General features: G+C 42.1%; 1 protein-coding gene and 1 long non-coding RNA gene across 3 annotated transcripts in view; one reads left to right on the forward strand and one right to left on the reverse strand.

Moving 5' to 3' along the window:
* LOC138844377 (uncharacterized) overlaps positions 1–14,237 on the forward strand; it is a 59,234-nt gene that overhangs the window by 40,607 nt on the left and 4,390 nt on the right. The gene's annotated exons all lie outside the window — the stretch shown is intronic.
* PPM1H (protein phosphatase, Mg2+/Mn2+ dependent 1H) overlaps positions 6,415–14,237 on the reverse strand; it is a 301,454-nt gene continuing 293,631 nt past the window's right edge. Inside the window, exon 10 of one of the 2 annotated variants that reach the window (XM_002711306.5) lies at positions 6,415–10,906. In XM_002711306.5, the coding sequence (XP_002711352.2) occupies positions 10,759–10,906 (148 nt within the window). In that variant the 3' untranslated portion in view covers positions 6,415–10,758. The remainder of the gene's footprint in view (positions 10,907–14,237) is intronic. The other variant, XM_051846392.2, reaches the window with a different exon arrangement.

The raw sequence follows: 14,237 nt of genomic DNA on the forward strand, positions 1-14,237 counted from the left end.
TTTAAAGGATGAGAATTTTTTTTTTTAATGCATGTATTCACATACAATTTAAAAACAGTCTTGTTTTCCCTAACACAGTTTTGGGAACGAGATCACCTGACTGTTCTAAGAGTTATGGGAGGGTCTTATCATGAGTGAGGAATAAAGGACCTTTGTTTACTCATCCTAGGCTCATAGGCCACAGTCATTTTCCTGGCTTCCTAATGATTATTACAAGCAGCATGAGGAAGCAAAAGCATATACATTGAGAACTTTTGCTGACTTCCCAGCACAAACCATCAGTTAATCCCTGCTGCTGCACCACTTGGTTCCCCCCTCCTAGTCACACTACCAGGATCCATATGAAGAATGATTCCACAAGTCACAAGTGTATGTAACCCAAGCCATTTTCTTTTTAAAATATTTGTATATTCTGGGGCTGGTGTTGGGGCACAAAAGGTTAAGCCACCACCTGTGACTCTGGCATCCCATATGAGCACTGGTTCATGTCCCAGCTGCTCCACTTCCAATCCAGCTCCCTATGAATTTGCTTGGGAAAGCAGTGGAAAATGGTCCAAGTGCCTGGGCCATTTCCTGGTAGGAAACTCAGATGTAGTTCTAGGCTCCTGGCTTTGCCACAGCTCAACCCTGGCCATTGCAGTCATTTGGAGAGTTAACCAGCAGATGAAGGATCTCTTTCCTCTCTCTCAGTAACTCTGTCAAACAAATACATAAATATTTAAAATTTGTATTTTAATAATTTTACTCCAAATTCCCCAGAACCAGGTTTTCTATATCTCATTTCAGTTATCTATTTTTGTGTAATAAATTATCCAAAACGTAGTGACTGAAAAGCAATTCTATATTTTCATAGTTCTGTGGGCAGGAATTTCAGTAGAAATCAATGAAGATGGCTCTGCTCTCTAATCTATAATAGTCTGTGGCCTCAACTAGAAGGGCCTGGATAGCCTAAATCCTCCAATTAAAAGATATGTACTGGCTGAATGGGTTAAAAAACAAGATCCATCTATTTGCTGCTTAAAAGAAACATAGCTCACCAACAAAGAAACATAGACTGAAAGTGAAAGGATGGAAAAAGATATTCAATGTTAACAGAATGCAAAAAAGAGCAGGTGTAGCTATTCTAATATCAGACAAAATAGAAACAAAAGCTGTTAAAAGAGGATCAATTCAACAGGAAGATGGGACTATAATAAATGTATATGTACCCAACGTCAGGGTGCCTGGTTATTTAAAATGAAAGCTAATGGAGCTAAAAGGAGACATGGATTCTAATACAGTAGTAATAGGGGGAGGGGCTTCAACACCACACTATCATCAATAGACAGATCAACCAGACAGAAAATCAACAAAGAAAACATCAGTGCTAATATGCACTATGGACCAAATAGACCTAAGTGATATCTACAGAACTTTTCATCCCACAATTGCAGTATATACATTCTTTTAATCAGTGCATGGAACTTTCTCTAGGGTAGACCACATGCTAGCCCATAAAGCAAGTCTCAGCAAATTAATAAAAAAAATCAAAGTCATACCATGCATCTTTTCTGACAACAGAATGAGGCTGGAAATTAACAGTTCAATCATCTCGAGAACATACACATTCTCATGGAGATGGAACAACACGCTTCTGAATGAACAGTGGGTCATAGAAGAAATCAAAAGAGAAAAAAAAATTTAGAAATGAATGAAAAGGTCGGCGCTGCGGCTCAATAGGCTAATCTTCCGCATAGCAGTGCCGGCACACCAGGTTCTAGTCCCAGTCAGGGCACTGGATTCTGTCCCAGTTGCCCCTCTTCCAGGCCATCTCTCTGGTGTGGCCCGGGAGTGCAGTGGAGGATGGCCCAAGTACTTGGGCCCTGCACCCCATGGGAGACCAGGACAAGCACCTGGCTCCTGCCTTCGGATAGGTGCGGTACGCCAGCCGCAGCACGCCGGCCGCAGCGGCCATTGGAGGGTGAACCAACGGCAAAAGGAAGACCTTTCTCTCTCTCTCTCTGTCTCTCACTGTCCACTCTGCCTGTAAAAAAAAAAATAAAGAAAGAAATGAATGAAAACAATACAACATATCAAAACTTATGGGATACAGTGAAAACAGTGTTAAGAGGGACTTTTATAGCAATTGGTGCCTACATCAAGAAGTTGGAAAGGCTGGTGCTGGTGCTGTGGCATAGCAGGTAAAGCTGCTACCTTCAGTGCCAGCATCCCAGATGGGCACTGCTTCAAGTCTTGGCTGCTCCACTTCCAATCCAGCTCTCTGCTGTAGCCTGGGAAAGCAGCAGAAGATGGCCCCTGCACCGGTGTGGGAGACCCAGAAGAAGCTCCAGGCTCCCGGCTTCAGATTGGCCCAGCTCTGGCTGATGCAGCCATTTGGGGAATGAGCCAGTGGATGGAAGACCTCTCTCTCTCTCTCCCTGCCTCTGCCTCTCTAAAACTGTGCATTTTAAATAAATATTCTTTTAAAAAATCTGAAAGGCACAAAATGAATGAGCTATCAGTGCATCTCAAGAATCTAGCAAAACTATGACAAATCAAACCCAAAATTAGTAGGGAGGAAAGAAATAACTGGAGAATAAACAACATTAAAACAAAACAAAACAAAAAGATCAATGAAATGAAGAGCTAGTTTTTTGAAAAAATACACAAAATTGATACAACACTGGCTGAACTAACCCAAAAGACCCAAATCAACAAAATCAGAGATGAAAAAGGAAATGTAACAACAGATATTACAGAAATAAAAAGAATCATTAGGAATTACTAAAAAGAGCTGTTTGCCAACAAATTAGAAAGCTTACAAGAAGCAGATTCCTGAACACATACAATCTACCAAAATTGAGTCATGAAGGCATAGAAAACCTAAACAGACCAATAAACAAGATGGAGATGGAAACAGTAATAAAGACCCTCCAAACAAAGAAAAGCCCAGGGCCAGATGGCTTCACTGCTGAATTCTACCAGACATTTAAAGAAGTAATTCCAATTCTTCTCAAGCTTTGCAAAACAATTGAAAGGGAGGGAATCCTTCACAACTCCTTCTATGAAGCCAGCATCACATTAATTCCTAAACCAGAAAAAGATACAACAGAGAAAGTAAACTATAAACCAATATCCCTGATGAACATAGAGGCAGAAATCTTCAACAAAATACTAGCTAATCAAATCCAACAACACATCAAAAAAATTATTCACCGAGACCAAATGAGACTTATCCCTAACAAGCAGGGATGGCTCAACATTTGCAAATCCATAAATGTGATACATCACATCAACAAACTGAAAAACAAAAACCACATGATTGTTTCAAGAGATGCAGAGAAAGCATTTGATAAAATAAAACATTGTTTCATGATGAAAACCTTAAGCAAACTGGGTATAGAAGGAGCATTCCTCAACATAATCAAGGCAGTTTATGAAAGTCGACAGCCAGCATCTTATTGAATGGAGAAAGGTTGGAAGCATTTCCACTAAGATCTGGAAACAAACAAGGATGCCCACTCTCACCATGGCTATTCACTATAGTCCTGGAAATTTTAGCCAGAATCATTAAGCAAGAAAAAGAAATCAAGGGATACAAACTGGACAGGAGGAACTCAAACTACCCCTGTTTGCAGATAACATGATTCTATATTTAGGGGATCCAAAAGACTCCACTAAGAGACAACTGGAACTCATAAAAGAGTTAAAGTAGCAGGATATAAATTAACTCAAAAATCAGTAGCCTTTGTATACACAGACAGTGTTATGACTAAGAAAAAACTTCTAAGATCAATCCATTCACAATAACTATAAAAATTAAATACCTTGGAGTACATTTAACCAAGGAGGTGAAAGATCTCTATGATGAAAATTATAAAAACTAAAGAAAGAAAAAAGAGACCCCAAAAATGGAAAAATCTTCCACTCTTGTGGATTGGAATAATTAATGTAATCAAAATGTCCATACTACCTGAAGCAATTTACAGATTCAATGCAATCCCAAGCAAAACACCAATGACAGTCTTCTCAGATCTAGAAAAAATGATGATAAAATTCATAGGGAAACACAAGATACCCCAAATAGCTAAAGCAGTCTTAACAAAAACAAAGCTGGATGTACCACAATACCAGATTTCAAGACATTCTACAGGGCAGTTATAATCAAAACAGCTTGATGCTGGCAAAATAATAATAATAATAATAATAATAATAATGGAGGAGGAGGGGAAGGGGGAGGGGGAGGGGGAGACGACGACGACGACGACGACGACGACAGGTAGACCAATGGAACCAAATAGAAACTCCAATTTATCTTTGAAAAAGGAGCTAAAATCAATCCCTGGAGCACAGACTATCTCTTCAACAACAAACAGTGCTGGGAAAACTGGATCTCCACATGCAGGTATGAAACAACACAAAAATACACTCAAAATGGATCAAGGACCTAAATCTATGATCCAATACCACCAAATTACTAGAGAACATTGGGGAAACTCTGCAATACATTGCCATAGGCAACGACTTCTTGGAAAAGACTCCAGAAGCACAGGCAGTCAAAGCTAAACTTGACAAATGGGATTACATCAAGCTGAGAAGCTTATGCACTGCAAAAGAAACACTCAACAAAAAGGCAACTGGCAGAATGGGAGAAAATAGTTTCAAACTATGAAACTGATAAAGGATTAAAATGTAGAATCCCAATAACAACAAAACAATCTAGTTGCCATGGTCAAAGGACTTGAACAGGTATTTTTCAAAAGAGTAAATCCAAATGGCCAACAGACACATGAAAAAATGCTCAAGATCACTATCCATCAGGGAAACGCAAATCAAAAGCACAATGAAGTTTCACCTCATCCCAGTTAGAACAAACAATAAATGCTGGTGAATATGTGACGTAAATGGTACCCTAAATCCACTTTTGGTGGGAATGTAACCTGGTGCATCCATTGTGGAAGACAGTATGGCAATACTTCAGAAATCTGAATATAGATCTACCTATGATGAAGCCATCCCACTCCTCAAATTTACCCAAAGGAAATGAAATCAGCATATGAAAGAACATTTGTACCCCCATGTTTACTGCTGCTCAATCAACTCAGATGTCCATCAACTGATGACTGGATAAATTATGGTATATATTCACTATGGAATTCTACTCAGCAGTAAACAAAATTGAAATCCTGTCTTAAAAGGGATGCAACTGGAAAACATTATACTTAGTGAAATAAACCAGCCCAAAAAAGACAAATACCATATGTTTTTCCCTGATCTGTGGTAACTAATCAAGTACCTGAAAGGTAATGTATAGGAGTGAAAGACACTTTGAGATTCGATGATTTTTTTAAAGCCACTGTCTCAACTGTTAAGGAATAGTGTTTTTTTCTTCATATTATTTGTTGAACTCTTTAATCTTAGGACTACAAAGATAACAGATATATCTTTCTAAAAATTAAAGAGTGGGAATAGGAGAGGCTGAGGAAGGTGAGAGGGCAGGAGGGTAGGTTGGGAAGTATCCCTATGTTCCTGAATCTTTATATAAGAAATACATAAAATTTGTATACCTTCAATAAAATTTAAGAAAACTATGAAAGAACTGAGGAGATTTTTCAATAAAATCATTGTAAAATGACTGTTTTCTGTTCTTACTGAGTTTCAGCTTATTTTTTGTTTTCTTTCATCAATCAGTAATCAGCCCACCCTTATCTGCAGTTTTGCCTTCTATGGTTTAATTACTTTCTCTAAATATATGAAAGTTAAAATTATAAAAAATTCATAAATTTTATGATAATTGCTCTGTTATTAATCTCTTTTTAAAATTTTATCATAGTTATATATCTTTGTTAATCTATCCATGTAGTGTTTGGCATTTCTGTGGTTTCAGACATGCACTGGGGGTGTTGAAATGTATCTCCCAAGGATAAGGATACTGGTGTACTTTGATCATTTTTAAAATTCTGTTGACAGTTTCTAGATTACTTGTAACTTCCTGGATTCTAGAACTAAGCAGAACTTGCATTCTTTGATATATTACCCCACCTGTCAAGGTAACTTCCTAAGATGGCACATTTAACTAACACATTGTAAGTACTTAAAATGCTTAAGTTATTAAGCGGAGACTTGATCCCTACTATCTCTAGCAAGATTAACTCTCACTTAAGAAGACCTCTTGGGAATATTGTCTCCTTGAATTCTTCATACGTTTGTACATACTAACAGTTACTGTAGAAGCATAGTTGCAATGTATTTGCTTTTAGTGCTATCCCTGTGAAGGCTGATCGTGTGGGCATCCAGTCCCTTTTGGATTTCCTTTGAGTCTGTGTTCACAGCTGACACTCTCACATCAATCCATACGCTCATACCATTCCATTCCATGCTACCAAGAAACCTCAAAGAAAAGATACAAAAAAGGTTTGCTAAAGAGATCCTATATACATATATATATATATAATATTTTATTTTAAAATGTCATTGAGCATATACATTTCTTTAGCTTTCCCAGGGGACATTGCACCTCAGTTTCAAAACACACAAAATAGATCCCCTTTACTAAACAGTTTTCCTTTTTGGGTTACAAAAGTCAATGTTTCACAATCACAGAGCATAAAGGTACATGGTTCTGAAACCATTCCCAGGCTGATTCCTCTCATTCACTATATGCAGGATCGTTTTGGAAACCCAGACCATGGTACATTCCTTACAACAAATGATCTCCACTATGAGCCTCCCTGGGTCTCCAGAAGAAACAGGGAAGATTGCAAACAAAACAGGAAAAAAAGAATAACCTTAGGACTCCCTAAACAAACATAAAATATTCATGGGAGGTCAGAAAAATGGAGGACGCAAGGTTCTCTTTCTTCAAGTACATCACAGTAGAAAACAATAGCACAATTACAGCCTTTATAGGTCACCTGACTACCTGGTCGCTACATGAACAAAACTTACATCTTAGACATAGAGGAAAAATTAAAGCTATTTACACAGATAACATTATGGATTAGAAAGAGCAGTACTCCACAGACTGGTGCTCAAACTGACAAAGAGTCTTGGAGTTTACAGAAGAGGCAATCAGGCTGCTCCCTTAGTGTCCTTTGAAAATCCCAGTGTACATGCATATGCCACACCACCCACATAAAAGCAATGTTTGCTCAGAGAGGTGGGCTGCGGTGTGTAGGCTGCAACCTTTCTCTGAATTGGAAGTCCTCAAACATCAGTTGCTAACATATAGTTCTATCCTGGAGCCAGAGACCATTTACTACTTTCTCCGTTCTGGCAACTTGTAGGTCAGCCTTGTTCATAATTCTCAATGCTTTTTGCCAGCTGTCCCAGAAGCACTAACTTTCTGAAAATAGAATTTCATCAAAGCTTAACATACTGTGAAAACATTGGAGCTGATAGATTACTTAAGGAAAGGTCAGATCCTCAAACCTGTGGAAAGAAAACGATTGACTACTTGCGGTGCTGGAAATAAAGCTGATCAATGGACAAGGAAGGGTTTGTTTGTTTGTTTTTTAAATTAAGAAAAGAGCAGTATTTTAAAAATATAGGAGATTTTCCCCCCCAAGTGTCTCTATACTAGTGCTCTTGGTAGACTGCCTACTCTGCCTGAATGGCTAAGAGCTGAGGCTAAATTTGACTAGGAATCTCATTCTTACCATTATATCATGACAGTGATAATAACTCTTTTCAAGAATGATGAATACTTACAGAAGTAAGAAGGTGGGCACAGATGACTTCACAAAGCCTCATGGAGGTAAGGAAAATTCCTAAGAATTAAACAAGACTCCAAAACCTCCAAAGCTGAACATTGGGGAAAATAATTAACTGAAATCTGCACTTTTTTAGGCTTTGTCAGTTGAGTACTTAGCCTAGCCTGATTTTTCACCTTTCTTCCCCCCTGAAGAACAGCAGGTAGGTATGCACAGCCTCAGCAGAGCACCTCCTCTCTGAGGGCAGACACTGTCCGTCTGTAACACTGACTTTAGGTGCTAGAATAATAAAGCTTTGGTGGTTGTCTAGCAAAACACTGTAGAGGGCAGATGGGCTGTCAACTCCCTCTCTTTAAGGAAGAGTTACCAAAAAGTTTGAAGAGCAGGGGCCAGGCCAGCAAGATTTAGAAGTGAGAGAGCCTTTCATTAAAAGAAATGGCCAACGCCCCCTCCTCTAAGACAACCATAAAAACTTGACTAGGAAATTAAAGGCCTTTTATTAAAGAAGGCTTTCTCTGAGGCTATCAGGGCAAGTGGATTTGGCTGTAAGTCAAGTACACAGATTTCAGAACCACATATAAAAGTGTTCTGCATCCGTTTGAGTGTATTGTCTTTGGACTTTCCCAGGAATGCTCCAAGGGCTGACCCATTATGGGGACATGATTACTGTTCTGGGTTGGGATGACTTGGGTGAAAAAGAAGGCCCAGTTCTAGGAAGCTCCATTTACAGAGTAATAGGAGTGCTGGGGAGATCTGCCATGGCAGTGACAAACACTCCTCCCACCCCAGCTTTTGATTTATCCATCTCATTTGCAGTCTTCTTCCCATCTCCCAAACATCAACCATGCTCCAGCTTGCTACTAAAATCTTTTCACCCAAGGAGGCTTATGCAAAAAACTCACGGATACCTTTCTTACTAACACCAGCAGGACCAAATGCTCAGGACTGAAGGATAATCTGAATCTGGGGCTTCCAGGGTTTTTCCTGAGATGCCTTGGCAGTAACTGCACTGGTGAATTCAGAAGGTTGTTATTACACCTCTGAGTATATGATATCTACACCCAAATTCTGACTCCAGTAACTTGAGTAGAACTGAAGAAGCTCGAGGGAGGTCCAGAAAAGCAAAGGGATGAAAGGCAATAAGGCGGCAACTCAGGGTCCTCTATGGAAGACTCTCTCTCAGGTTTCCAATGTGCTTGCGAGAGGGGGAACAGAAAATGGACCACACCGCTGTACGATGGCTGGTGTTTCCCTACAGCATCATATTCTACCAGGGAAGCAAGTGGTTTACTATAAACTTCTCCCCACAGAGATGTTCAGAAACGTCTAAGACTGATCAAAGGAGGCAGGAATGCTGGCAGATGAAGATGCCTCCTGGCAAAGTCAGAGTCCGGTGCTTCCCAGACAGCATTTTGGCAGACACATGGTGGGGTGAATTCCTACGAGACTTCACCTGCCATACGGGGCGGTGCTCCCAGACTGTGGAGCAAATTCATTCCCTAGCAGGAAGCCCTAGGCCTCTCCTGAGACAACAGCCACAACTCTAGGAATGTACTCCACCCCGGAGGAAGAGTTCCTTTCTTCTCCAGCAGGAATCCAAAAAAACATGAGAATAGGAATTGACTCCTCACCATTTTGGGGGATCACACCGATGACTTTATAAATACTGGGTTGGAAGAGTATTCTGATTCCATGAAGTTGTCAAAGTGGTGACAATACCCTAGTAGCTACAGAAAGACGACTAGGTAATTAGATGTTATTCTGCAAACTCCCCCAGTGCAGTGCTGCCACTGCCCCAGTGAGAATATCGTAAGTAGATCCATGGTGGGAGTAGGAGTCTTGGTTCTTGGGTAGTTAGGATACAAGTCTCTGGGGGAAAATAGGAGCACAGCATGAGAACAGCCAGTGAACCCAAGGCAAATTCATGTTTATTAAAGTAGCATCCTGAGCGGCCCTTACACGAAGACGATGGAGAGAGCAGAGCTGCTGCTCCACCCAGGACTCTGATACTTGGCTTCCGGTCACGGCCCATGGAACGGGAGTCCAAACTGGCCCTCACGTGGGGTAAGGTAAACCCACAGACACAAGGAACTTCTGAACTGCTCTTGCTCTATGAAACGTGGCCGTGTGTTTGTCCCCACAACACAGTGGGTGGGAGAGGGCCAACCACTGTAGACATGAACATCCAAGACTTTCACAGAAAAAACTCAGGCCGTACCAGGGGACGGCTGATGACAACAGAGGGTGCTGGTCCAAAGAAACAGTTTCCTTGAAACACAGTAATGTGGTGAGAAACAACTGAGGCCCCAGTGCCACATAACAAAGACATACTTGGTCATGCAGTGCTGCTCCAGACAGCTGCCTGGGTGTCATAGGCACAGGGATGTGGGGACAACCCAGCTTGGGTTGGAGTTTGACACAGAAATTCCTCAGCAAAGACTCGGAAAGCCCCAGTTCTGCTCCATAGAAAGGAAAAGAGAGATTCAAGGAATGTCAAAAAAGAATAAAACTCCCTACCTCACCCCACCATCACCACAAAGGAAGAGAGAAAGACGATGGGTGGGTGGGGCAGGCAGCAATCCCTGAAATAAATCTCAGGCTTATTAGGTGGGTGCTGACCGCTTTCCAAGGCATGACCCCTGCCCACCTACTTTTCTCATGCAGCACTTTAACCCGTAGAGAAGTTGGCAGCCGGACAGGCCAAGGAACCTCCTGCCAGTTACACCTGAAAATGGCTATTCTGGTTACTCTAAACAAAATAAATAGGATGCATATACCCCAAATAGGCCATGGCCACGCTGGAGGCCTATAAAGAAACCAACAGAAATACAACTCTTAGGAACACCTCTGTGTTTTGCTGCTGAGTATCCAGACCGGTTGCTAAAGAAGAAGTGGAAACCTAAGGGTCATCGTGAAGCACAGCCAGAGGCCTTCTGGCAGCAAACTCCCCACCTGGGCTGGGGAGAGACTGCATTGCTTGAAACTCAGCCAGAGTTCAACCCAGTTCCACCCTGCCAAGAGCCATCCCAGATTCCATTCCCTCTGTCCTCCCAATCCCCTGGGCTTTTCATGACAGCTTGTTTCCATGTATTAAAGGGATGACGTATACAGAAATGTCGTCTCCTGAACCCAGTCGGTCATTAGATATTCGCCATCCTCTGTCTTTCAGGACACCTCGGGCACGCATCACCAGGTCCTGAGCTGCCAGTGTGTACCTGTGCAGGGAGAGGCAGGAAAAAGACAGTTAGTACAGCATCAGGGGAAGCCAAGGTCAGGTGAGGCTGGGAAAGAGGAGGTGTCACTATAGTTGCATAAACAGTTTTTGAATATCTTCTAAGTTGAGAAAAGCTGAGGTCATCTTTCCCAAAATATGAGATTTTTAGGTGGTAATTGGATAAGGTACTAACCACCTAATTTTTAGTTATTCCACAGTTCAGTTCTCTTACTGTTTGGTTTTAAAATTATTTTTAATTTATTTTTGAGAGGCAGAGAGAGGGTTCCCCTTCAGTGATTCACTCCTTGAATTCCCTCAATGGTTGGGGTTGGGAGTACTGAATCTAGTCCTTCCACAAGTAAACAAAATAAATCTTCTTAAGAAATGAGTTGGTTTAAAGAAAAATATTGGTAATAGTACACACGGCATAGGAACAGAATGTAAAGTTTGAGGATGACTAAGAAACCTGTGGGTATGTGAGCTGTTCCACTTGTCCTTACCAATGCCACTGTCCCCTCTAGTCCAATGCAAGTAGAGCAAACATCTGAAAATAAGATTGCTCACTAAGGTTTAAACCATAAGGAAAAAGAATGACACTATCTGAGCTAGTAGAAAGAACCTGGGAGAAAATTTGGGTGGGTGTGGGCTTGGGTTAGCCTTGAGGCATAAAAAATGAGACAAAACATTGGCAGGTGTCTATCCAAATACTGATGGAGCACAGAGACTCTTAGCTAATAGATTTAGGAGTTTAGTTCCACTGGCAGGGCCATAATTGTGGTGGGAAGGGTTATTCCTAGCCTACGCCAATAGACACGATTCACCTTCATTCTGATTCCACGTTCGCCAAATACCCTTCTGACGACCATCTGCCTCCTGTTCCGGCCTCTCTACAGGGGAAGAATGAGCTGATGCCTGGTGCTTTAAGTACAGGAGTCGGGGATATTTCTCCAGATAAACATCACCTGGTATTTTGGTTTACAGATTAATATAGGGAGCCGCATGAAAGTGAGATAATCCATTGCCAATTCTAATAATGAATATGCTCAGACTCTGGTAAATCACCAAGATAATGAATGTGACCCCACAAAGCTCTCTTGGAAGCCAGTCTGTGAGCCTTTTACAAGGGACACCCTGGTATTCCCGCTGACCTTTCCCACTGGGAGCATCTCATCTTTGTCTTCCAAATGGTGAGTTAGGGAGTTCAGAACTCCTGAAGCCACTCTAGTTCTTCTGCTAAAATCCCTTGGGAATTTGCAAGCCCTCATATTAAAAGATACCCTGGGTATCCTCGCTGTTACATTATTTAAGAAAAAGGGCTCCAGACAATGACCTCAGGACTGTAAAGATTCCAAGATTGAGAATCAAGTTTGGCTGGTGCCACAGCTCCCGAGGCTAATCCTCCACCTGTGGCACCGGCACCCCAGGTTCTAGTCCCAGTCAGGGCACCGGATTCTGTCCTGGTTGCTCCTCTTCCAGTCCAGCTCTCTGCTGTGGCCAGGGAGGGCAGTGGAGGATGGCCCAAGTGCTTGGGCCATGCACCCACTTGGGAGACCAGAAGCACCTGGCTCCTGGCTTTGGATCGGCGCACTGCGCCGGCCACAACACACCAGCCGTGGTGGCCACTTGGGGGGTGAACCAACGGAAAAAGGACGACCTTTCTCTCTGTCTCTCTCTCTCACTATGTAACTCTGCCTGTAAAAAAAAAAAAAAGAGAGAGAGAGAGAGAATCAGGTTAACTACTGCCACCCGGGTAGCAGACAGAAGTAGAATACAAACCATAGGTGGCAGAAGAGATGACAGCATAGTTAATAAAAGTAAGGACCTTTCCCTCTGGGGATGGGGGTAGGTGAGTAGGAAAGACACCTTTTTCTGTCTAATAAAAGAATTACTGGGTGGTGGACATCTAGTTTGGAGGTTAAGAAGCTCACATCCAAGGCCAGCACTGTGGCATAGCAGGTAAAGCCACTGCCTATGGTGCCAGCATTACACATGGGCACTAGCTCGAGTTCTGGCTGTTCCACTTCTGATCCAGCTCATTGCTAATGTGCCTGGCAAAGCAGTGGAAGATGGCCGAAATGTTTGGGATCCTGCACCCATATGGGAGACCCAGAGGAAGCTCCTAGTTTCAGATAGGGCCAGCTCTGGCCATTATGGCCATCAGAGGAGTGAACCAGCAGATGGAAGATCTCTGTCTAGCCCTCTCTGTAACTCTACCTTTCAAATAAATACGTTTTTAAAAAAGAATGTTCACATCCCACACTAGAATACCTGGATTCAACACCCAATTCCTGCTCCTGACTGCAGCTTCCTGCTAATGCAGACCTTGTGGGGCAGTTAATTAGGCTTCTGCCACCCACATGGGAAACCTGGATTGAGTTTCCCTGCTCCCTGCTTCAGTCCCAGTTACGGGCATGTGGGAAGTGAAACAGCAGATGGGAGCTTAGTCTCATAAATAAATAAGAAATAATTACTGGGCTTTGAGGCACAAATCTAAGTTACATTTGAGGGAAGGTACAACCAGTTAGTCCTCTCTGAAGCCTCTCGTTCATCTGAGATCAAAATAGAGAAAAAGACCTCCAAAGAGAAATTTGCTGTGTTCTATGGAAGGAAACAGAGGAGGGTTCAAGAAAAACCAGAAAAGAAAAAAATCCCTGCCTTACCCCATCATCATCATAAAGAAAGAAAGAAAGAGTCAAATCATGTTGCAAAATCCACACACTCCTCTCATTCTGCATTCAGAAGAGCTTCTTGTTAGTTATCCAAGGTTACTCCCAACTTCATGTTGAACTGTGTGTCTGAGGTAGAACCACGCAGAGAAAGGCTATCAGCAATATCAGACTGATGTATTCTCTGCTTGGCCAGTCTGTGGACCTTAGCTTTCCAGGTACAGAATCCTGGTGGACTCAACTGATTCATCCAGCAGGAATGAACACACTTGAACTCTGCTTATGAGAAGACTAAATGCAGAAAGTAAGAACAAGCTAGGAGAAAACAGGGCTGATGATAAAAGAAGATGTCAACACACAACAAACAGCTCCCTGTGGCTTTTTAGTTTAGAGGCAATAGGCTCTACTGGTCCTGCAGTTGTAGGGACTGACAGATACCAGCTCTGGGTCCGGATTGCAGTTCCTCACTACTAGAGACCTTGTGAGATGGCAGTGATGGTTCAAGTAATTGAGCCCTTGCCATCCATGTGGGGGACGTGGATTGAGTTCTCAGTTCCTAAGAACCTGTGAACACTGTATAGCCTTGGCTGTTGCATGCAGCCACCTGGGGGAGTAAAGCAGTAGACAAGCTCTGTCTCTGCCTCAAAAAAAAAAAAAAAAAAAAAA

This window comes from Oryctolagus cuniculus, chromosome 11 (assembly GCF_964237555.1).
Source record: "Oryctolagus cuniculus chromosome 11, mOryCun1.1, whole genome shotgun sequence".
In the NCBI taxonomy this organism is placed as follows: Eukaryota; Metazoa; Chordata; class Mammalia; order Lagomorpha; family Leporidae; genus Oryctolagus; species Oryctolagus cuniculus.